The sequence below is a fragment of the Mustela putorius genome, unplaced genomic scaffold (assembly GCF_011764305.1).
Source record: "Mustela putorius furo isolate JIRA1106 unplaced genomic scaffold, ASM1176430v1.1 tig00003896_pilon_pilon_pilon, whole genome shotgun sequence".
NCBI classification, from domain to species: domain Eukaryota; kingdom Metazoa; phylum Chordata; class Mammalia; order Carnivora; family Mustelidae; genus Mustela; species Mustela putorius.
The window spans coordinates 8879798-8904517 of record NW_025422045.1 but is presented as its reverse complement, the minus strand read 5'-3'; the positions used below and the strand labels follow the sequence as shown (position 1 = coordinate 8904517).

The window sequence follows — 24720 nt, the reverse complement described above, 5'->3', positions numbered from 1 at the left end:
GGTCTCCTGTCCCACTGTTGCTGACCCTGCGGCCTAAACTTCAGCAGCCATGTTAGTTCCTGGATCCCATAAGGTCCTGGGCACTAGGAGTCTTGTCTGAGGATATAAGTCTCTAAGATACTTGTTCGTTCGTCTGGCCCAGTCTGGGCCTCCTAGCAACCAGAGGTTTGATGTGATTCCTGGGAGCAGTCTGCACTCAGTGCCTGGCCTGGGAAGCCCTGTGGTGTATGGGGGTCCAGTACTGCTCTTCCTCCCAAAGTCATATATACAATCCAAAGTCTTGGACCACCTCTTCTCTGAAGCAAGAGCCCAGCTCAGCCTGGAGGGGAAGGAGGGGAAGCTCCTCTATTGGAGGAAGCTAGGGTGTGGGCGTGGGGGCCAGGGTACTTGGTCTAGGAGTTAGCAATTATCTGTGTTTGGATTTCCAGGTGACCATGAGGCCAAACTGGGGTTTTCTCTAACGGGGCTGTGAATTGGGAGAGGGGATGGGAGTCTAGTCCCTTCCCTTCTGCCGAGTTAGGTCAACCTCCCCTTTGTTCTCCCCCATTTTTTGTCTCTCCAGGTTCTCCTGACAGGACTCCAAAGAAGGATCTTGCTGACCCTTATCTGAGAGGCCAGAGACTAAAGCGATGCAGTGAATTCTGAAGGCTGAGAAGCAGAGGACAGGTCTTTTGGTTTTCAGATCTAGACGTGAATTCCAGGTTCACCCGATCCGGCTGTGGGACCTTGGGCAAGCAGTGCAGCACGCTGAGATGCAGTTTCCCTGGGTGTTCAATGGTTCCCTCTACGCAGTCGGTTTTGGAGGGAAACGTTCAGGAGGGAGGCCGCAGCTCAGCAATTCCCGCGGAGCTGGGACAAGGGCAAATCCAAGGGTGGGTCAAAGGGCGCCTAGGTAGTTCCTATCCCTGGCTTCTGGGACAACGACGTGCAGCGGCGTGGGCGACTCGACCGGGGCCCCACACCTCGCGTCGCTGTCCCCTCAGATCTGGCAGGGCTGACACACCCGGCACCCGGGCGGGGGCGGGCGCGGGAAGGGGCGGGCCCTCGGCTAGGCTGGGAGGAGGGTGGAGCAGCGTGCGGAGCGCGGCCGCGAGGGGAGGTAGGCCCGGGCGCACAGTCGGGCGCGGGAGTCCCTCCCGCGGGCTGGGCACCGCGGGCTGACGCGCACCGCTCGCGGAACGCAGGCGGCGCCAGGGGCAGCCGGGCGAGCGCCGGGGCTTCGGCGGTGCAGGGCGGAGGCGGAACAGGAAGGCACAGGCGGCGCAGCAGCTTCTCCCGGCGCGGAGAGGGGGCTCGTCCCCTGCTTCCCCCTGAGGGTGCCCGCCCCACCCCTGCCCCAGGCTCCTGTAGAGGACACGTGTCAGCACGTTCCCGCCGTTGTCGTCTCACCCCATGTCATAGCCCCTCCCCGGGGCCTGGGACACCCCCTCCCCCGGCCCCATTATTCCCAGGCCCAACCTCCCACGCAGAACCGAGGTCCCGGCCGGGTCCTTTTCCTCCACCGGCCCGTCTCCCCAGACAGCGAGCGCCCCGGCCCGGGCCCCAGCCGAAGACACTCGACACACGTTCTGACCCCTGTCATCTCATCCCTCAGCCCAGCGCCACCCCGGAACCCCGGTGTCCTTGGCCCATTGTCCCTGGGCCTGGCTCCGCGCTGACCGCAGGCTCGGCCCTAGCCCCTGACCCGCGCGTCTCCCCCGGCAACGCGCCGCCACCCGGGATGCAGCCGGGAGGCTGGGCGGCGGTCAAGGAGGTGGCGGGCCGCGACGTGCTGGCTGCCGACCTCCGGTGCAGCCTCTTCGCCTCGGCGCTGCAGAGCTACAAGCGCGACTCGGTGCTGCGGCCCTTCCCCGCGTCCTATGCCCGCCACGACTGCAAGGACTTTGAGGCCCTGGTGAGTGTGCTTCTCTCCACCCCTTCCCGCGCTGTCCTCTGCGTCCCAGGCCACGTGGCCTGTGGACCCGTATTAGTGAACACGCCAGCCCCCAGACTTAACATTCCCAGCCGGGCCTTAAGGAAGGTTTCCATGAACTCACAACACCCATACCCTAATATCGACAATCCCAAGGCCCTTGGTGGTTACTCCCTCATGTTAATGACAAGTAACTCCCAGGAGTGAAGTTAGAATTCAGTAGTCACGTAAGCCTCCACAAAATTTCCTACCATGGCCAGCAGTAGGGGGGTTGATCTGAATCAGATGCTTCTACTAAGTAAGAAGTTATTCATCTCTTTACAAGTAATCAGACACTAATAATCACCAAAGCCACCCAGACCTTGATCTTCAAATGAGGTAATATGTGGGCAGTACTTTTATGTAATTGTAACATACCCTCTGCATGTCAGCTGTTATTTCTCCCATGATTCAGAAGGCACTTAATTTCTTACAGAGTTCACCTCAGGGTCAGCATTCCAGATATCAGTTGTCTTTGTAATTCAAATGTTTGGAATTACCTAGAAAAACACAGTTTACAAAAATCAGTTCTATAAGAAGTAGAGAATCAAAATAGCCTATAATCATTAAAGGCATTGAGTGAGTAGTCAAAGATTTTCCCTCAAAGAAAACTCCTGACCTACCCGGTTTCCTTGGTGAATTCTACCAAACACTGAGAGAATAAGTTCTTCCAGTTTCATTTTGTGTAAAATTCTTTCAGAGTATTGAAAAAGAGGCTAATGTAAGCTTGATCTAAATCTGATAAGGATAACACAAGAAAAGAAAATTATAAGCCAGTGTCACTCATGAGTATAAATATAGAAATCCTCAAAAAAAAATTGCATCCTGATTCTGGCAATGTATAAAAAGAATAATTCCCCATGAACAGGGTGGATTTATTCCAGGTATCAAAATTAGTTAAACATTAAAAAAAAATCAATGAATGTTATGAACCATGTTAACAGATTAAGGCAGATATTTTGAATCAACAGATGCTTAGAATTTTCTCTGATGAGGTGGTCAGGGTCGGATTCCCTCTTTGCTATCACTCTTAAGAGGTCTAGGGACAAAGGCCCAGCCTCCTGCCCTTATCTGGTCCATTACAGCCCAGGCCAGGGATGTGTTGAGGGCACCCCAGGCCTTGACCACAGTGCATAGGCATTTCAAGATACAGGGAGTGGGGGTTGGAGAAAGATAAGCCAACTGACTTCCCTCATGGTTTGTTCTGAAAACTCAGATATTCAGTTTTGTGAGTTTGTGCTATCAGAGCCTTGGGGATAAAACGTCCTTTGGTTTTGTCAGGAGTTATTTATGGATGTCTGCTGTGGGCCAGGTGCTAAGAGTACAGAATTAAAGGCCCAAGGAGAGATTAACAGTGTGTTCAGCTGTATTATGGAGTAAGTCTCTATATACAACATAGAAGTCCAGGGCTGGAATCCCAGTCCTTGGCAGTGGACTAGGGTCAGGGAGCACTAAGTAGGGGCTGTGGCTGATGCTATGCTGAGTCCCCAGGGACATGGAGGATTTTTGAGGAGCAGAGAGCAGGGAAGAGGTATTCCAGGAAGAGCAGCAGGATGGGCAGAAAGCCAGGAGCTCATTGAGAAGGACAAGTCTATACTTTAGTGTGGCTACCAAGGGGAACAGGAAGAGATGAGGTTGACCAGAGCACACAGAGCTGGGCATGTTTTGCCAAAGATGTGTTGATTTTACCCTTGGGCAGAGGAGGGCATGGTGAGATCCAGGATGCATTGTTTTGTTTTGTTTAAGATTTTATTTATTTGAGAGTGAGTGCCCAAGTGGGGGTGGGCAGAAAGAGAGGGAGAAGCAGATTCTCCTCTGAGCAGAGAGCCCGATGTTGGGCTCTATTATAGGACCCCAAGATCATGATCTGAGTTGAAGGCAGATGCTTAACTGACTGAGCCACCCAGGTGCCCCCAGGATGCATTTCTGAAAGACCCCTGAGGAGGCAGGGTGAGAGAGGGAATACGTCAGGAGGAGTAGACAGAGGAGGAGAGATTAGGGTCAGCAGAGATGGTGCCCCACAATGCACCTTATTAATTCTGACCAAGAAACATCCAAATGGACTAGAATGCTCATTATGTTTTTTTCCTGCTGGAAGGTCTTCTCCGCAAACAGAATGAGGTTTGTTTGACAAATATGGGATAAAAGCAAAGGGAGCTTTGGAATTATTTTGATGTGCTTGTGCTTTTTAAAATTTTATTTTTATTTTAATTTTTTAAAAGATTTTATTTATTTATTTGACAGAGAGAGAGATCACAAGCAGGCAGAGAGTGGGAGAGTAGGCTCCCCGCTGAGCAGAGAGCCCAATGCAGGGCTCGATCCCAGGACCCTGGGACCATGACCTGAGCTGAAGGCAGAGGCTTTAACACACTGAGCCACCCAGGCGCCCCTAAAAATTTATTTTTAATTATGCAAACAATGGTTGGATATATTTTTGTTAAAAAAATATACAAATGATATGGATAAAGTAAAAGTGCCCCCAGCAGAGCATTCCACATTCCCCATAGGTATCAGTGCTCTCAGTTGAAGGCACTTTCTTCCTTCCTGTCGTATCTATAACCTCTTAGGAGAGCACCGGCGATTAAGGTAACCCCAGATAGCAGCTTCTCATTTGTAGGGACAGACTGTTTAGGCATGGGGCTCTTTGTGCCAGTTCTAGCCAGGGCACCCTTGCTCCCAGGTGCCACTGAAGAAACATGGAGGGGTTCTTCCCATCCTGTTCTGGTGCCTTATTCCTTATTGGGCACCATTGTGAGGGAAGCTAGGCCAGGCTCACCAGCTTCTTGGCTGTGGGTAGGTATGGTTTTAACGAGCAGTTTCCCTGGAGAAGGCCACTCACCAGGCAGGGCCTTGCACCAGGACTTCTGGGGGCCTGCACACATTCTTAAATAAATATACTTTAGGTTTCATTTTGCTACATGTTACATGAATTGTAGAAAAGATGCAGAGAACTTGGTATCTGGACCTGTACCTGACTCAAAGCTTAGCTTTTTATTATTTTTAAGTAAACTGTACCTCCAATGTGGGGGTTGAATTCATGACCCTGAGATCAGGAGTCCCGTGCTGTACTGACTAAACCAGCCAGGTGCCCCCTCAAAAGTTAGCTTTTAGAGAAAACGGAATCAGGTCCGGATTTGGCCTTCTGGATTATTTTGTGGTTACCTGAAGAATGAAGGTATAGAGCTGTTAAAAAGTCTCTCATTGTTAGCTAAGAGCTCTTGGAAATAATGTGAAACAGTGTATCATTTTCAGCCACTTTTATTTATTTATTTATTTTTAAAGATTTTATCTATTTATGTATTTGACAGAGAGATCACAAGTAGGCAGAGAGGCAGGCAGAGAGAGAGGGGGGAAGCAGGCTCCCCGCCGAGCAGAGAGCCAGACTCGGGGCTCTATCCCAGGCCCCCCGGGATCATGACCTGAGCCGAAGGCAGAGGCTTTAACCCACTGAGCCACCCAGGTGCCCCTCAGCCACTTTTAAATCATTTTCTCTCCACTGTTATTACACACCTATAACACATGGGTTGTTTCCAAAACTTAGAGCTCTGGCTGAATTACTTTATTGACTGTGGCTTTCCTGAGAACATCCCCTACTGAACCAAGCTCTTGGCTTTAGGCATGGCTCTGGCCTTATTTTGCCACAGTCCCTGCAGTCCCAAATCATCTCTCCAGTGCCTTGTTTGGAGGACATTTCCATTCTGAGTCAGCTCTTCAATTTTGCACTGGGAGTTCTTTGTATTCCCAGGGTCTGGCCTGAGACGTGCTTATCACATGTTTGAACAATCATATTAGGTATGTGACTGACTGAGGGTTTGCCTCTGACTGAGGGTTTCTAACCCTGTTCCCTTGGGAAGAGGATTGGCTAAGCTCCTATAAGGTAAGAGACCCTCTAAGATTCTTGGGATGTCCTGTAGCCCTGACAATTGACCCCTGAACTTAAGGTTGAGCTATCCTGGGTACAGTTCATATTCTCTGAGTCACTTTACACAGAATCATGTCACTGGCATCACAGCTGTTAAGTTTTTTGTTTTGTTTTTCCGCTGGAAAACATTATGCCCCAGTTCACCATTAGCCTGAAGACCCTTTTAAGGGGTAGGCGGTTGTGGGGGAATTAATTGTATTAATTCCAGCCCTTTAATTGTATTAATTCCAGTCCTTTACCACCCAGAGTCTGGTTGAGGACCAGCCTCATCAGCATCACCTGGGAGCTAGCTAGAAATGCAGAATGTGGACGCCTCCACCCCCAGACCTACCCAATCAATACCTGCATTTTAATAAGATTCTTGGGCATTTGTGTGCACTGTAAAGTCTGAGAAGCACTGTATCTAGCCTACCCCATTCCTTTCTACTATTTTGGGGGCTGAACTGCACTAATTGACTCTTCTGGTTCTGGTCTGTGGCTTGTGCTGTCTAGCCAATCTGTGTCCCCAATGTCTGAGTTAAACCATGAATAAGCTGCTCTCTGTGCTGACTCCAGGGAATGCCTGTCCTCTCCACACCATCTTCCTCTTTGTCCAGACAAACTTTTCTTAATGCTTTAGGACATAACTGGAACCTCATCTTATTCTCAACCTCTACCCCCAGCAGTTAGGAGTCCTTCCTTTGCGAGCCTTCAAGATTTTAAAAATTTTGCTCTTTTAAATGCTGCTATGACAAACTACCTTGTAGAGTAATCATTGTTTACATCTCTAGTTATTTTCTTGAGATAAATTCTAAAGGGTGAAATTGCTGGCTCAAAGGGTAAGCAACCTCTCTAAGTGAGACTTTTTTTTTTTTTTTTTTAAAGATTTTTTATTTATTTATTTGTCAGAGAGAAAGCGAGCGAGATCGAGCACAGGCAGACAGAGTGGAAGGCAGAGTCAGAGGGAGAAGCAGGCTCCCTGCGGAGCAAGGAGCCCGATGTGGGACTCGATCCCAGGACACTGGGATCATGACCTGAGCCGAAGGCAGCTGCTTAACCAACTGAGCCACCCAGGTGTCCCTAAGTGAGACTTTTAATGCTTATTTTCAGATTATAAATTGAATATTGACATTTACTGGGGAAGGTCACTCTTTATAAAACTGTCAACCTTGGCTGGCATTAGAATCCCCTGGAAAGCTTTGAAAAATAGTGATGTCTGGACCCTATCCCTGGAGATTCCAATTTCATCTCTGAGGTAGAGCCTGGGCATTGGGATATTGTGTTTATTTGCAGAGAATATATATGTTTGTTTGTTTAAAGATTTTATTTATTTTTATTTGACAGAGAGAGAAATATCACAAGTAGGCAGAGAGAGAGAGGAAGGGAAGCAGGCTCCTTACTGAGCAGAGAGCCCGATGTGGGGCTCAATCCCAGGACCCTGAAATCATGACCCGAGCCGAAGGCAGAGGCTTAACCCACTTAGCCACCCAGGCACTCCTGAATATGTAATTTTATTTACTTTTGTTTTTGTTTTGCTTTGTTTTTTAGCAGCAAAGCAAGGTTTATTGAGCAATAGCAAAGTGATAGCACAAAGCTCCCAAAGAGGGAGGGGACCCAACGGGTTGTCTGGGAATATGTAGTTTTAAGATTTTCCTATTAATTGATCATTTTCATGAACACCCATCTGCTGGGTAGTGAGGAAATGATGATGATTAGATTCAGTCCAGCCCGTAAGTGTCCATTTAGGTACATATGTGATATCTCAAGGTCAAATTCTGTCTCAGATTACCTATTTAGTTCCCTTCTCTCAGAGGTGGTCTCTGAAGAATATACAGATATAGAAATATAGAATATATTTCTATATGCCATACAGATATATAAATATAGAATATACAGATATAGAAAGGTATACAGATATAAAAAGATTTGGATCAGACGTAGGTTATGTGGTGTGACTGTTGGTAGATGTGTGGCTAGAAAGGTGTCTCAGCCTGTGGGATAACAATATGGAGAACCCAGGGGTGGGATCATCCTTCAGTACAGACTACCTCCTTCCTTCCCAACCATCCCAGAAATGCAGGCTTTTCCTTATCGAATTGATGAGCAGGAGAGAGGAGGCATTTGATTAATAATAGTACAGTATCTAATGCTTGCATAATACTAATAGCACTGAACTACCTGCCTGGCACTCTTTTGAACTGTTTCTAGGTAGAACTCATTTAATCATAACGACTCAGTGATAGGGGTTCTCTTATCTCTGTCACCATCAGCTAATCAGTCTCAGCGTGGGTATTACACCACCTTCCAGGTCCTAGATAATGGCGGCCTGCCCCCAGAGAACCATTCCTTTAGAGGGACCCCACAATGACTGCTTGTGTGAAGAGTTCTCTTATAAAGTAGATTCTGACCCTCAGTCTGTTTTCATTAATCTGGATTTTTGTGCAAACCAAGGTATACCTACATATAACAGCAGTGGCCACTTTTCCCGGCTTCATCCCAGCAGCCCAGTGGTTCCCCCCATCCCACCCACTTTGCCCTTCCAGGTGTCACTTTATCAGTTTGGTTCCTGAGGCCAGTGACTTTGGCTGTACCTTTTGGTTCATTCCCTTCTAGCATCTTCTCCCACATCTAGTAATTAGGATCTCTGGTATTTTTATAGGTAAGGATTCCCCCCCCGCCCCCACCCCAGAGTTCTTTCTTTCCTGCTGCCTGCCCTTTTAGAACAACATTAATTAATATCTAAACCTGAGTCTCCCCACCTTTTCCTGGTGGTGAGAATCGCCTGTGGGAACATCTGTAAACACAGATTCCTGGGCCTCCTCATCAGGAGATTGTGATCTTGGTGTTTGCAGACCGTCCACTGGGCTGTCCTGTCACTTCCTTACTCAAAGCAAGCACAGGAGTTGCTTGGTTATTGGTCTTCTCTTTCCTCTGTGTGTCCCCTCGTGGTTCCTTACCCTTGATCTCTCAGTCACCCAAACCACCTCTTTCTTGAGAGACCAGTGCTGGTCATCAGTCAGGCCCTGCCTAGGCTCCTTGACCCCTTCTCCAACTGAATACTTCTTTATTTCTCAGAGCAGAGGCTGTGAAAGTGGGGTTTGTGGGATAACAGGCTCTATTTGTTCCCTTTGCCTTCTAGAAATTGGTAAATTTAAAAAAAAAAAAAAAGCAGCAGCTTGCTGATTTCTTTTGAAAAGAAAGACATCTGAGCCTCCATAGCCCAGCTGGATCCTGGCACCCTTGGATAGAAACCAGCTGGGGGTTGGTGGCTGGGCCCTTTGTTGGGCCAGGGATGTCCAGTTCAATGCAGTCCTCACCACTCTCTCCTAGATGCCTCCCATGCTCATTTTCATGACTCTTTGGCTCCAAAGGCATTTGAGCTTGGGACCACCTTTTGCCTGTCCCACTGAGAGTGCCATCTGCTCTGCCTCTCAGAATCCTCCCCACCACTGTGTCCTACCCACTCCATAAACCCTTCCCTCCACCTTCTCCTCGAATCCCCAGAAATGCCTTCCTTCCTCCTGAACTCTTCTCCTCAGTCAAGTTTTTGAGAAATGCCTTCCACTATCTTGAGCTGCGGTTTGTCTCTTACCTGCATGGAGGGTTTTCTGATTCCTGACCCTGCTCCATACTACAGGTGACGTACATATTTCTCTGTAACTTTGACAGGGCTTAGGCTCAGCCAGTATTTGTCTCAGTTGTATTATTTGGTGGTGGTGGTGGGGTGGGGGGTATCTCCAGGAACATACCAGATAAGCTTCCCAAGCACCCTCTTAAAGTTTTGTCAGAATTGCTCCTTGGAGCTAAAATACTGAATCCATTAAAAATTTCTCCATTGAAGGGTGCCTGGTTGACTCAGTCTGTGGAGCATGCAACTCTTAATCTTGGGGTTGTGGGTTCAAACCCCACGTTAGGTGTAGAGATTACTTAAACCTTTAAAACAAACAAATAAATACATTTCTCCATTGATTTGTTGGGAGAGGATCCCAGAGAATGGACTCTGAAGTCAGGCCGCCAGGCTTCATGTCTCTGCCCTACCACTGAATAGCAATGTGACCCTGGGAAAGAGCTGAACTTCTCCAGACCTGTTCCCTCCCCCTTTAACACAGGCTGTGTGGAGGCTAAAATGATGATGCATGCCTGGCATTTAGCCTGGCACCTGGTATATGGTAAGGCCTGAATAAATAGTAGCTGTTACTGTCTTGTTCTGAACCTCATGCCAAGTTCTAGGCCAGTTGCTGGGTCTCCAGGAGACATGAGATGTGGTTGGCCCTCAGGAAGTGCTTGTCTCAACTGGATTTGAGGTGACTCCAGAGAGTCAAGTACCAACATGGGATTTTGCCTAGAGGACAGGGGAACACAGAGATCCTGGGTGATCAAGGACAGGGAGGTGAATTTAGGCTGGCCTTGAGGACCCCATGAAATATTATGCTGGGCAGCTGCAGAAGCATACTAAAGGGAGAAATAGCATGGGGGCAGTGGGTGGGAAGTTTGTGGTAAGAGGCGCTGTTAGGAAGAGAGGCCAGGTCAGACCAGATGTCCAAGGGCCTTGTTAAAGGAAGTGTTGTTAGCTTTGGCAAACTATGTATAAGCCACCTAGTTAAATTTGAATTTCAGATAAGCAACAGATAATTTTGAAAGTGCAAGTATGCCCCCAAATATTGTATGGGTTATACTTACACTGAAAGAATGAATTTTGTTGTTTACCTGAAATTCAAACTTAACTGGTGAGACAGTAGTTTATCTGGCAACCCTGCTTGTATGCCTGGTTCCCAGAAGGCCCTGCTCAAGTGCAGACAGGTTTTACTCAGGAGGAAGAATTCTGTTAACTTGTTGGAGCAGATTTATTTCTCAGAGTAGCATGAAAGTGAAATGGGACTTAAGGGAGGTCAGTTGAGGGGTTAAAGAGTGGGGATAAAGCAGGCAGCCTGGCAGGACACATAGGGGTCCTGTCTGGACAGGCAGCAGTGAGAGGGCAGCAGCTCTGGAAGAAGGCTGGCTCCAAGGAGGTCTGAGGGGGGCCTGGGTCCCACCCAGAGCCAGGAGGGTTCTCTCCCACTTTCCCAGACTGAACCCCTAAAAGGGGCCTGGCTTAGCTGACTGGCCTTTTGCAGGCTCCCTGTGCCCAGGTCTGGACTATTGGCAAGGGTTTGTGGCTCACAGTTGGAATTGGAGAATAGGAGTGATGAGGACAGTCATTGTGGGAGAGAATACTCAGCTCTGTCCCTGTGATAACAAGGATGGACCAGGAGAAGAAAAGAAGGACAGAGGCCACAGGCTGCTGGGGTGTGTTCTCTGTGCAGGCAGCAGGCAGTGGGGACGGCCACTGGAGGGTACCCTCAGTGGCTCCCTACAGTCTATAGAACAAAGCCAGAGTCCCCAGGGTGGGTCAAGGTCATTCGCAAACTGATGTTACCCTCTCACTTCTCTTGGTGACCCCTCCCCCACGCCCCAGGCACATGGAGCCTCCTACAGTTCATAATGACAACCATCATGACAGTCCCACTAACATTGGAGTACTTAATATCCTCCGATGGAGCCATCCAGGTACCGTCATCCATGGTTTTTAACTGGATCCTCACTGACGCTCCACAAGGCATGTAGAGAGGGTTCTATTAGAAGTTCAAGGCTAGGGGTCCCTGGGTGGCTCAGCGGGTTAAAACCTCTGCCTTCGGCTTAGGTCATGCTCCCAGGGTCCTGGGATCTAGCTCTCTGCTCAGCAGGGAGCCTGCTTCCTCCTCTCTCTCTGCCTGCTTCTCTGCCTACTTGTGATCTCTGTCTGTCAAATAAATAAATAAATAAATAAATAAATAAATAAATAAGGTTCAGCGCTAGTGATAACTCTTTGGAAATAGAGATAGGAATAAACAAACAAATAAATAAATAAGGTTCAGCGCTAGTGATAACTCTTTGGAAATAGAGATAGGAATAAAGTAGCCCCGAAATGTTTCTGATTTTCATTTGCCGAGTTAGGAAATAAAGCCCCCAAGGTCAGCAACAGCCAACTTTCTAGAAAAATGGAAAGGAAAAGAAATGGACGTGTAGAGATAGACCTGGGACCTTCTTTCTTCTCAGCAACCCAACGTGGAAGCAGTGGGAGTGAGGAGATGAGTGGGTTGGCTCCTCAATGAAGCCCCATATGCCCCAGAGGCTGGCCTCTTTTTGTGAGAACACCACAGACATAGCTGCTGGGGTCCTCAAAGAAGTCACCACACTCACACTCAGGGAAGCCCAAAGCCATGGATTCCCCACTCATAGATTCTTCCAGTCCAGGTACAGTTTACTATTCTGGGTCATTTTTCCCAAAGCAGTATTTCCTGCTTGTGTATGGAGTTGCTATACTCCAAAAGACATGTTAACAGGGAGTTAACTCATGTTGAAGGGAAAAGGCTTTGTTCACCCTCTACTCACACTTGCATATACCGTGTATTTGGTAACACCTCCTGGGAGGTGGTGGTATCCCATAATCAGACATTAATATTCCTGCAGCCAAATGTATCCCATCAACAGCAACAGGAAGTGGGAAAAGTAAAGATTAAACTAACCTCAAAGCATCTCAGGTCAGGTTTTGTACCAAATGGGTTATGGAACTATGTTTCAGTGTTCAGAGCTTTTGGAGTTTGGTATTTGGAAGGGGGTTCCCAGAGCTGTACCTTTCTTTCCCTCTTAGGAAATTCCTTGAAACATGAAACATGAAACATGAAACATGCAGTTTGCCTACTTCACCATGTGAGGGCACCCCGTTATCATTTTGTTCAGGATCCTTGCTAATGGAGGTTTTTTCCTCATTGCAGCTTGCAGATGCCAGCAAGTTACCCAACCTGAAAGAACTTCTCCAGTCTTCTGGAGACAAAGACGTACGGGCCAGGGATCTGGTGAGCTGGATTTTATCCTCAAAGGTCCTGACAATCCACAGTGCAGGGAAGTCAGAGGTGAGACTTTGGTCTATAGGACAGCAGATCCCTAGGGCTTAAGAGCTCTGGGACCTCCTCCTGCACCAGAAAGGCCTGGGAAGCTTGCTGAAAATGCAGCTTCCTGGACCTTGCCCTGAGAGATGCTGATTCTGTGTCTGGAGTGGGCTCAGGAACTTGCACACTGGCAGTGCGAAGCAGTGTTCTCCCCATTACGGTGAACCTGGAGCAGGCCCCCGGGTACCTCTCAGTATCTCCGTCTCCTCATCTATAAATAGTATACTTCCATCAGGGAACTGGCTGTGAGAATGGCATGAATATTCCCAGCTAGAAGAATGCCTTGGGGTACAATCTAAGGGCTCAGGAAATGTTGGGTATCACAACGGTGGACCCTTGACCACACCTTAAGAAACACTGGCCTCATCCAGTTGTCAGGAAACACAAAGGAAGAACCTGGTTCATGAAACACTTTAGGCACTGGGGTCAAATCCCACTTCAATCTAACATTCAGTCTCCTTTTCCCCATTTGTACATTGAGAATATTAATATTATCACAGAGGGGAGCTATGGTAGAATGTATGGCACCCCTAGTATAATTTGTGGCACAGACTAGACATTCCATAATCTGGTTTCCCTTGCCTGGCCAGGATCTCCCAGGGTCAGGCTGGGAGGACAAGGACCGGAGCATGGGACTGCAGACCCTCTGGCCTTGTGCTCTTGCCTCAGAACAGAAGCAGGGGTTTATCTGTGTTGTTCTTTACTTCGTCAGTTTCAATTTAAGAGCATTTAATTTTTACAAGCTCCTGCCAAAGACAAAAACCCTCCTCAAGTGGCAGAGAATTGGGTGTTTCAGATTCTGGTGTCCACGGGTGTCCACCTATGTTGGTAAAGGGTCAGTAACAGAGAGCCCTGGAGTGGTAGTTAGGAGACCTATAATCAAGTCTGGGCTATATTGCTGACTCAGAGAAGATATCTCCGTTTCACTTCTGTCATCTGCTAAGTTGAGATTTATTCATTCCTTTATTTATCGTCTTCAAGCATCCACTAGATGTTGGGTGCTGGAGCTAAAGTAGATTAAGACAGTGGTTCCTTGACTTTTAATTATGGGTCAGTTAAATTTTGTTAAAATGTGGAGTGGAGTGTTGGTACTCCACATATGGAGTGAGGATTATTAGCTTCTTATTTTTATTTTATAGCTCAAGTAAGGACATTAGGCTGCTATGTCTCATCACTTTATAAAAATATATTTTAGTACAAAAAAGGAGGATGGTCTCAAAAAAATGACACAGACAGGCTCGTGGCAACCTGACAGCAATATAAACGTATTTGTTACTTTGTCCTTAGTTTTCTCATTTAATCACAACCCAGAGAAAACTTTGCCACAGACTGGTTTTGGTCTATGACTTGCTGTTTAGAAATTACCCAAATGATGTGGTCCCTGCCCTGAGAAGGATCACTGCCCGTCAGGAAGAGCTTACTCTTCTGTATCCATTCGGTTTTGTTGTGTAACAAACCATTCCCAAAACCTAGTGGCTTAAAACAACATTGATTGTTTCTCAAGATTCAGTGGGTTAGTTGGGTTGTTCTTCTGGATGGGGCTGGATGATCTAGAGTAGCCTCACAGGTCTAGGTCTTGAGCTGGAATGGCTGCTTTGGTGGGGGCCTCCTCTGTGAGGCCCTCATCCTACTGAAGGCTAGCAGGGGTTGTCCCCATGGCAGTGAAGGGTTCATAGCAGCTGGCCCTTTTCAAGTTTCTGCTTGCTATATTTGGCCAGGGTCAGAGCAAGTCACATGGCCAAGTCCAGATTCAAGGGGCAGATAAGTAGATGTCACCTCTTAGGGGAGTTCTGGAGTTCCCACCCACAAAGTCAGTTAAAGAGGGGCAAATGGACAAGGATGGGAGGAAACATTTTTGGCCATTCTTGCACTTGATTCCACCTTTCTACCTCCTGAGATTATTGTAAAGATGGAATGCAGGAAATGGATGCGATAGTGTTATGAAAATTAGAGGTAGTCTTTAGTTAGAAGAAAGAGTTCATGCTTTGCAGCTTGGTGTAGGGAAAAATAGTATTAGAGGGAAGCAGTCTTGAGCTGTAAGCTCTGAGTGTACTTATAAACTGTTGTCTGTATTCTCGTGCAACTAGTTGTTCTCATGAGCAGAGCCTGTAGGAGGTTAAGCCCAAAGCTCTAGGATGCCATTTTGGCAGCACATCTTACCAGGTTCCCAAATAAAACTGCCACTTCCTACGTGTTTTCAAGTTCGAAAAGATCCAAAAGCTGACTGGTGCCCCTCACACGCCTGTCCCCGTGCCGGACTTCCTGTTTGAAATTGAATACTCCAACCCAGCGAACGCCAAATTTTATGAGACCAAAGGAGAACGGGACCTAATCTACGCCTTCCACGGGAGCCGCCTTGAAAACTTCCATTCCATCATCCACAATGGGCTGCATTGCCACCTGAACAAGGTGGGGCCTAAACCTCCTGATGTGAGGGTCAGAACCCTGGGGGATTTGCTGGTAGAGGGTGGGGGGAGGGGTTCACTAAGGCCTTGCCCCTCCTAGTATAGTCTGTAGACCAGTAGTAACACCAGCACCTGGGAAGTGAAGATGCAGAATCTTGAGCCCACCCCAGACCTTCTGAATTAGAATCTGATTTTTAATAAGCTCTCTGGGTGATTCTTATACTGATTACAGTTTGAGAAGTATTGATTTGAAGATGGTACCCAACCTTGGCTGCCCATTTGGGGAGCTTTTAAAAATCCCAGTGCTTGGCTGCCTCCCAAACCAATTAAATCAGGATGTCTGGGTATGGGCCCAGACACCAATATACTTTAAAAGTCTGGTGATTCCAGGGTATAGGCAATCCTTGTGACTCAGCATGGTCCCTGGCCCAGCCGCATCCACATCACCTGAGAATTTGTTGGACTTGGGGAATCTCAGCCACACCCAAGATCACCTGATATGGGATCACTTTAACAAGCTCACCAGGTGACTCGTAGGCACGTAAAAATTTGAGAAGCACTTGCCTAGGAGGAGAGCCTCCTAGGAGCCAGAAAAGACCACTTTAGCAGTTCTGTCTGTGTCTTGGGCAAATTTCATTAACCTCTCTGAACCTCAGTGTCCCCATTTGTAAAATAGGATGTCATTACCCACCTTCTGGTGTGCTGAGAGGATTCAAACAGTTTATATATGCAAAAGGCTCTTCCCGTACTAGACTCCAAGAAAGCAAGGGCTGCTTTCATAGGTGGATGGAGAGGGAATCTGGGGTAATTGGAGGGCTGCAGCCTCATCAGAGGGTCTGGTTCTGTGAGCCATGGGCTCAGCTGTGGCTTTTGCAGCCTCGGGGCTAGAGAGACTTTTCCAGCACTGCTGTAGCTGATTAGTGCAGTTGGGTTTTGCGTAGGATGACGGGCTTGTTTATACTGGCTCTCAGCGTATTTTTATGGCCAGGCTACTGGAATCCAGGGGGCCTCTGCTTCACGGCAGAGCCGGCCTGGAAAAGCTGCCTGCAGATTACAGGCTAATACAGCAGACCTTCACTTCACTGTCTGGGGAGTTGCTGCGTAGAGGCATCTCGTCAGTCTCTATTGGTAAAGCGGATGCTCCATTGGCCACTTCTGTCTGGGTTTCCAGTGAGGGGCTTGCTTGAGGGAGCTTACTTGCCAGTTGAAGCTGAGAGATTATTTTCATAGCACAGATACCCAACCTTTCCCACTCTTGTTTCTCTGCTCAGAGCAGTTTTGCTTGAAGTTCTTGAGTTGAGGGGGGTTTCGTCTGTGTATATATTGCAGCCAGAGCTGAGAGTGGGTGTGGAGTCAGAGCAGATGACATCCAGTGTCCTTGGAGAAGGTCTGTGGCAGCTTCTGAGACATGGGGACAGTGTCTTAAGTTGGCAAGGGGCTTCCCAAAGGTAAAGCAAAGGCTCGAGTTTCATTCCCCTTAAGCTTCACTGAACCAGCTTAGAATTGTGGAAGCCTGGGGCCCCTGAAAAAGACATCTCTCAGTCCCCAAGCTTAGGATGTTCAGTGAGCAGTTTGAGTTTACTCAACAGATGCAGACACTGCAGCCCGAAGATAGCAATTGAATTTCAACTTCAATTTCAAAGTCCATCCATTGGTAGCAGCTACCTGAAATGAGAAGGATTCAGAGTCAGGATGACTGAGTGCCATGACTGGTACCGTTCTGCTGGCTATCATGGTTGACTGTTGACCCTTTGCTGTGGTCTACTGTGGGCAGAAGATGAGTTTGCTATGCCTGCTGTAGCCTCAACCTATGGGTATATCACCTGGGCTCATTCTCTCTCACCTGACATGCTTCCTCATGGAGGACATCAAGTTAGCCCCTACTACTAGGGACCTGCCTCCTAGATTTTGGACATTTTCCTGGTTGACACCAATATGAAGAGTAATACTTACCCTGCCCTTAATACAGGCCTGCCTTATATGGTAACAGGTTCTGGTCTGAGATTCATTTCTTTTCCACATGGACAACTTAGGTCCTTTCTACCCTCAAGTGTGATCCTCCTCCCTGTGCATAAGTGCATGACTTGGCTTCTGGAGGCTGTCAGTGTGACCATGCTAGATGCATTCGTGTAACAGGAATGACTAATATATTTTGACACACATGCCCTCTCCTTTCATGTGCTGGGGTCCTGCTCAGTGTTATGTACATTATCTCATTGAATACTCCTCTGTGATGTTGTGAAGGAGATACACTTGTCAACATTTTGTAGACGTAGAAACCGACACCCAGAGAGTTTCTATAACTTGCCAGCTTGTTGGAGGTACAGTTAGGATTAAAACTCAGGTCTGTCAGGTCTCTTCTATGTTTTTCTCATTCAAACTTGACCACTAATTTGCCAGGCTAGGTGGGCACATCCACAATCAAGTTAAACTGTCATCAGATGGGAATATGTTTAACTACTACTCTGAGATGATGTCTTAGAATGAACTGACATTATATACCTTTTCCCGGGGGAAAAAGAGGCTTAAGAATTTGTTGTTTACAGTTTTATTGAAGAAAGACCTATGTCATCTTGCTGTGCCAACTTTACATTCACTCAGCCCTGTTTCTTTGTTAACCTCTGCCATTCCAGACGTCCTTGTTTGGGGAAGGGACCTACCTCACCAGTGACTTGAGCCTGGCCCTCATTTATAGCCCCCACGGCCTGGGATGGCAGCGCAGCCTCCTTGGCCCCATCCTCAGCTGCGTGGCTGTGTGTGAAGTCATTGATCATCCAGATGTCAAGTGCCAAATGAAGAAGAAGGGTAAGTGAACGCTTGGCCTGGGCCCGGGCTGCAGGCCTATTAAATGTACAGGCTCTTGGGCGCCTGGGTGGCTCAGTGGGTTAAGCCGCTGCCTTCAGCTCAGGTCATGATCTCAGGGTCCTGGGATCGAGTCCCACATCGGGCTCTCTGCTCAGCCTCTCTGCCTGCCTCTCTGCCTACTTGTGATTTCTTTCTGTCAAATAAATTAATTAAATCTTTAAAAAAAAAAATGTACAGGCTCTTACCGTTGGCTCATCTGTTAAATGGAATACCCATCACCTGCCACGGAATGGGCTGGGTCCAAAGCAACGTGGGACAGGAGCTCGCCTTCACAGAGCGAGCAGTCTCCTTGGGGACACGTGATAAAAAAGATACACTTACTACAAGGTGGTGGGCAGAGCATACCACGGAAGGCGGCTGATGAGGTCCACAGGGGCAGCTGAGAAGAAGGTACAATCATAGTATGTCCAAGTGCTCAGGGAAAGCTCTGGGATAGAGGGAGCTTCAATAGGTAAGGGACACCTGAGTGGTTCAGTTGGTTAAGTGTCTGCCTTTGGCTTGGGTCATGATCTTGGGGTCCTGGGATCAAGCCCCACATCGGGCTCTCCACTTGGTGGTGAGTCTGCTTCTCCCTCGCACTCTGTGCTCTCTCTCTCTTGCAAATAAATAAATAATTTAAAAAGTAGATAAAAGGAAAGGTGTGAGGCCAGAATGTGGGCTCTTTGAAGGCAGAAACTGGGTTTCAGTCACTCTTGGGCACCTGGTATCTACAGAGAACCTGGAACCTACTTGGCATTCAGTAGGTATTTGGTCAACTGAAGCTAAAGACACATGTCCAGACCCATCCCTCCAGGCTACTTTGGTGTGTGCCTGGGTAGGCGCCCAGAGGACGTGAGAGGCACCTGAAGCTGTGAGGAGTAAATCCTGGGCTCTCTGGGGACTCGATGACTAGCTAGCCACCTCTAGTCTGATCCATTCCTTCGAGTCTCTGCCTTGTGTGCTCTGCTGTTTTGCCCTTAGTGGCAAAAGAGTCCCAGAACTCTTACTCTAGTCTCCAGAACTGACTGGTTGGTTCCACTGAGAAAACTGTCTGTTCCTGGCCTCTAATGTAGAACAACTGGAATCCTGAGGAATGGGCCCAGGTCTGACGCCACCCTTCCAAAGCAGGCAGCATGAATATCTGCATTTATAATTCTTAGGAAGTTTGCAAACTCTGACCTTAAACAACAGAACAAGACCTTGCAGTGTCTGCTGTCACATAACTTTGCTTGTTTGTTTTTATCAAGCTTCATCATGTTATTAAAAAGTTTGGTGTTTTTTGTTTTGTTTTTTAAACAAGTCTTGGTACAAAGGATGGAACATGAGAGTTCTAAGAAGCTTGAAAATCTGGATGGTTAATTGAAAATGCCTGCTAAGGGACTCATTTTAGGTCAAGTCCTGTACCTAAGCCCAGATAATTTTTTTGTGATGGCCATCAGTCTGCTTCTTCCCTCTGCTTTCCCAACTCAGTTTTTTTTCCCTTGTATCCCTTATTATTTTCCTGGTTTTTGTTTTGTTTTGTGGTTTTTGTTTTTGTGGTTTTTTTCCCCTCTTATTTTTTTTTTTTTTAAAGATTTTATTTATTTATTTGACGGACAGAGAGATCACAAGTAAGCAGAGAGACAGGCAGAGAGAGAGGGGGAAGCAGGCTCCCCACTGAGCAGAGAGCCCGATGTGGGTCTTGATCCCAGGACCCTGAGATCATGACCTGAGCTGAAGGCAGTGGCTTAACCCACTGAGCCACCCAGGTGCCCATCCCCTCTTATCTTTTTTGTCAGATTCTCCCATTTTTTTTGGTGTTCCTCTATACACCCAGACCTTTCCTCAGCCTGCTGGGGTTTCTCCACCCTCATGACCAGGAGGCTTGACCTGTTTCTATTCACAATTTGCTTCTCTTATTCCTGAATGTCCCCAAGTAAAGCTGTGCTTCATTCTCCTTGTTCAGATTCCAAGGAGATGGATCGCAGGAGAGCAAGAATCAAACACAGCGAAGGGGGAGACGTCCCCCCAAAGTACTTTGTGGTCACAAATAACCAACTCCTGCGAGTGAAGTACCTGCTGGTGTACTCACAGAGGCAGCCCAGCAGGTAAGGCAGGTGGTCCCCGTGAGAGGCCCAGGGCAGCACCGCAAAGCTGCATTCAGAGTGGTGGGTTCTCTGCTGCCAGCGTCCCTTGCTCCCCGGCCTTAGACTTGAGCAGTGTGTGAAGTATATAAAACACGAGGGATGAGGAAGATGGGTCTGAGGAGATGGGGTCCTGGCCCTAAGAGGGACTGTGTGTTCCTAGTGAAGAAGGTAGAGACTTGTAAACACAAATGACATGAGGGACTAAATGAAGCCAAATTGGCTGCCCCAGAGCATGAGGCCCCCATCACCACCCAGGCTCCTGATTGTGCTCTGGTACCCACTGACTGAGGTGAAGCTGAGAGGCTGGGTGGTGCCTGGACACCAGCTGGGAATGTGTGCACCCTGCTCGGTCTCGGTCACTCCCTGCAGTGGTGTGGACCCACCACCTGCTGCTCTCTGCGCCTGAGCTGCCTCCTCTTTATCTCTAAAATGGGAGTCGAATTCAATAGCAGATGAGACCTTTCAGCCCGTCATAGCCATGGCCGATGCCTCATCTCATCTCAGCAATGTGGTAGTTGGTGGATGTGCAGGGATCTCTAGGGTCAAGGGTTGCTTTAAGATCCTATTGCCTTGTTGGGATCTGTGGCAGGGCTTCTGATGGGGATAAGCAGTAGAGAAGCAGGTAAGATAGGAAAAGGGGTCACCTTTAATATGCCCCACTCCAGTGGTTTCCACGCTTCAAGACTTCATAAACCAGTAAAATCCCCCCTCCCCCGGCCGTCCCCCACATTTGGGGAAATTTGGATAGGGTTACTGAGTCTGAGGAACATTATCCTTTGGTTTAAAACCATCTGGCTTTTTCTACTTGAAAATTCCATTCCTCTCCCACCTCTCCCTGGAGAGTCTCTTAGTGTACACTCAGATGCTTTAGATCATCTTCTGGTGGGCCAAAGAGGGCTCCCCGAGCTCTGACTGATATCTGTACAAGTGTCACCATGAAGGGACTTTTGCTAAGTAACCTGCCACTTGCTGCCATCTGGGCAAACACCCTGAGCAAGAATCTTCTAGATCCCAAAGTCTCACCAAAGAAAAGACAGGTCATAAAAGGTACAAGAGGAGCCATAAGAGAGATGATCAGGATGAGCTAATTGCATAGCTGTCTTTGCACATTTAGAAAATGTTCTGGTGAAAGATGTGTCTGTGCCAGGGCAAATAGCCCCAGATTTTTTGAGCAAAGTAGCATGCATGAAGCTTCATTTCATGGCTTACCCAGAGGATGAAATTCATCATTTCATCTTCTTTGAGCCAGAAGTTTTTGCATACACTTAAAAAAAAATGTTTTTCTCTTCTTGCCAACATCCCCCGCCCCCCCTCATGCAGGGCTTCCAGCCAGCTGTCCTGGTTTTCCAGCCATTGGTTTATGGTCATGATATCCCTGTATCTGCTGCTGCTGCTTATTGTGAGTGCCATCAATTCCTCAGCTTTCCATCACTTTTGGAATCGTGCAAAGAGATAATCCCTTGGGGCCTGGTGTGGGGGCCACCTCAACCACGTGCCTTAACGATATGATCTGTTCTGTATCTCCCTTGCCCCATGTCCAACTGGGTGGAGTCTGGGGGCCAGCTGGGGACCACAGGACAATTTTCATATGCCATAAATGTATTGATTGCCTTTGACAATGCGCCTGGCCACACTCCGGTCAGGGGGGACCATGAGGCTCCTCACTCTGAAGTTTCAGGGGAGTCCTCCTGTCTGCTCCTTCCTAAACAATTCTAGGGAGTTGGCTTTTCTGTCAGGGCCAAAGGAAAAAACCCTGCTGCATTTAAAAACAAAGTGTCCAAGCTGTCAGTGGTATGTTTACAATCGCTCCTGGCGGACGTTGGCCCTTTCTCTAATGCCTTCTGGAAGGCGGAATATGTGTAGTGGGGACTATAAATCACGAGGTGGTTGCCTTGTTTTGACTTGAGACACCCAAGAGGAACAGTCATGTTTCTCATAAAAATCGGTGGGATCGTTTCTGAATTCCATCAGCCTTTGTACGTGAGTGCAAAACATTTTCGCAGTTTTCTCAAATCCACAAACAGCCTTCTGCTACAGTTGTCACCCCCCTGCCCTAACCATGGAAGAGAAAGGAAGGAGCCAGAGACTTGATAAAAAAGACAAACTTGACAATGAGCAACTCATGTCATCTTTTTCTAAAAATTACCAACTGCTGATTACAGCTGAAATGGAAACACATGTTTGTGTTTTTTTGTTTTTCTTTTCTTTTTTTTTCTTTTTTTTTAAATAGCTATTTGACAAATTCATCTTCGGGAGCTGAGTAAAAGGGAGATTTCTAAACTTAGAGCACTCTTTGGCCAGTGCCTGTAGTCTCTTTCTTGGCCATGTTTTAGAGAGCCGCAGGCCTGCCCCCTCTTCTCATTCTCACGAAGCTGCCTTGACTGTGGCCTCCCAGCCACAAGTGCCACGTCGCAGGCCTTCTGTGGGCTGCCGGCCTTCAGGACAGAGGCCTGCCTCAGTCTGCCACAAAGGTGCATGGACTGAGCCTTCCTTAGAGGGGTTGCAGGTCTTTGGGACTCAGCCTGGGCTTTAAAAGTGCCGAGGAAGCCTCTGGCTGCCCGCGGGAGCTGCAGTTGTCTTTGCTGATTCTCTGCCCTTCCTTCCTGCCCTGTTTCAGCCATCGTGGAGCCGCATCTGATGTGGGGGGTAGATTTCTATAAAGATGGTGGAAAGTCAGCTTTCTATAATCTGTGAAGTTGTGAAAACCACTATCATGGTTTTTACATTGAGTATGGCAACATTTCAAAAATAATAAAGGTATTTTCCTAATTACTGAGCTGTCTTTGTGACTGCTTTTAGCCTCAGTGAGAGCCTGCCCTGTAGGCCTTGTTGCTAAAAATATTATCCTCTCCTCCCTTCCCTGTTCAAGGTAGCAGTTTGCTGGACAGCATGTATCCCCAGGTTGTCTAGTAGGTGTTTGATTTCTGGTCACTGATTGAACAAATCTGAGCATCTGCTGTGTGCTGGGCACTAAAAATAGTAGCAGGATCAAGGTCAAAATGCCCCGCCCTCCTGGAGCCGAGGTCTGGCCAGGTGGGGTATGGGCAGGCATTCCCAGGAGTGAGGTTGGATTATATGATATTACAAAGGAATTTTGGGAAATACTTGGCCAGGAGCCTCACCTTCATCTGGGGTCAGGAAATACGGAGATGACATGTGTGGCACTACAGAGCACCTACGGGTACTGATTTATTTAATCCTGACACCAGATGAAAAATTGAAGTCCCAGAGTTTCCTAGCTTGCCCATGGCTGCGTGGTCATAGGAAGTGGCACAGAGCTGGGAGCTGTGCTGGGCAGGTTCCAGTATGACTGTCATAACCAGTATCCTCGATGGCCCCCAGGGGTTCCTGGCAAAGGTGATATCCAACTGAAACCTGACAGAGCCATGGGTGTTAGGCTAAGAAGGGGAGGAAGAGTGTTTCAGGCAGTGGGAACAGCACATGTAAAGACCCAGAGTTCTCGCTGGAGAAGTTAAAAGCAGGAGGGCAGTACAGTGGTGAGCAGTGGGGCTGGAGAGGTATGCAGGGGCCAGGTCATGCAAGACCATCAGAACTGAGGGAGAGCCACTAGGTCTTAAGCAAAGAAATGATAGGATCAGGTTTGCTTTCCAGGAAGACCCCTCTGGCTGGTGGTTGCAGATTTAGATTTAACATAGTTTTGAGGATTAACAGGACTGACACAGTAGGGCTCGGCAAAGAGCAAAGAGCTGGTGAGTTTAGTTTTTAATGGCCCAGTAGAGGGAATGAGAATGCAAAGGAGACCCAGCAGCAACGTCCAGGGAAATGGGAGGAAACCAAGACAGCAGAGTGTCATGGAAGCCAAAAGGGAAGTCTTGATGTGCTCTGTCAAATGCTTCGGAATGGTCAAGATTATACCTGAGAGGTATCCTTTGGATTTACCGAGTTGGAGATCACTGGTGAATTTGGTGGGAACAGTTTCAGTAGAGTTCAGCTCAGGGGATGTGGACAAAGTCTGACTGCATAGACATGAAATGTTCACCGTTTCCAGCAATTCGCAAGCAATATTTCTTTAAAAACTAGCCTTTTGGGGCACCTGGGTGGCTCAGTGGGTTAAAGCCTCTGCCTTTGGCTCAGGTCATGATCCTCGGGTCTTGGGATCCAGCCCCGCATCCGGCTCTCTGCTCAGCAGGGAGCCTGCTTCCTTCTCTCTCTCTGCCTGCCTCTCTGCCTACTTGTGATCTCTGTCAAATAAATAAATAAAATCTTAAAAAAAAAAAAATAAAACCTAGCCTTTCTTTTTTTCTGAGGTTTCTGCCCTTCTGCCTCCCCCAGAGTCAATGCAGTTCCTTATGTGAGTGCGGGACAGGCATTTGAGCATATGGGGAGGGCAGGGACATTATGAATGAAGAATGGTCCTATCCTCCAGGACCTCCTAGGCTAGTGGAGGGCCATTGGACAGGTATATTTTAATATGGCAGAATGAAATCCCTGGAGGCTCGAGGGTTGAAATGAGCAGAAAGTGAGATGAGAGCAGAACTACATTATGACTTCATGACTTTACGGG

General features: G+C 47.8%; 1 protein-coding gene across 2 annotated transcripts; it reads left to right on the top strand.

Moving 5' to 3' along the window:
- Window positions 1-1024: 1024 nt before the first annotated feature.
- On the top strand, window positions 1025-22967 carry PARP16 (poly(ADP-ribose) polymerase family member 16). Of its 2 annotated transcripts, XM_004758670.3 has the most exons (7): window positions 1025-1099; window positions 1595-1894; window positions 12647-12784; window positions 15023-15229; window positions 17859-18030; window positions 20015-20156; window positions 21516-22967. In XM_004758670.3, the coding sequence occupies exons 2-7, from the start codon at window positions 1721-1723 to the stop codon at window positions 21649-21651; spliced, it is 969 nt and encodes a 322-aa protein (XP_004758727.1). In that variant the 5' UTR covers window positions 1025-1099; window positions 1595-1720; the 3' UTR covers window positions 21652-22967. The 2 variants fall into 2 exon arrangements, with proteins under 2 accessions (XP_004758727.1, XP_004758725.1); XM_004758668.3 differs by lacking the exon at window positions 1025-1099 and having other exon boundaries at window positions 1107-1894; window positions 12647-12727.
- The last annotated feature ends 1753 nt before the right edge of the window (window positions 22968-24720 follow it).

Coding starts and splice junctions, on each gene's coding strand:
- PARP16 (XM_004758670.3), top strand. CDS start 1,721: ATGCAGCCGGGAGGCTGGGCGGCGGTCAAGGAGGTGGCGGGCCGCGAC. Junction 1,895..12,646: donor GCAAGGACTTTGAGGCCCTG/GTGAGTGTGCTT, acceptor TCCTCATTGCAG/CTTGCAGATGCCAGCAAGTT. Junction 18,031..20,014: donor GTGCCAAATGAAGAAGAAGG/GTAAGTGAACGC, acceptor CTCCTTGTTCAG/ATTCCAAGGAGATGGATCGC.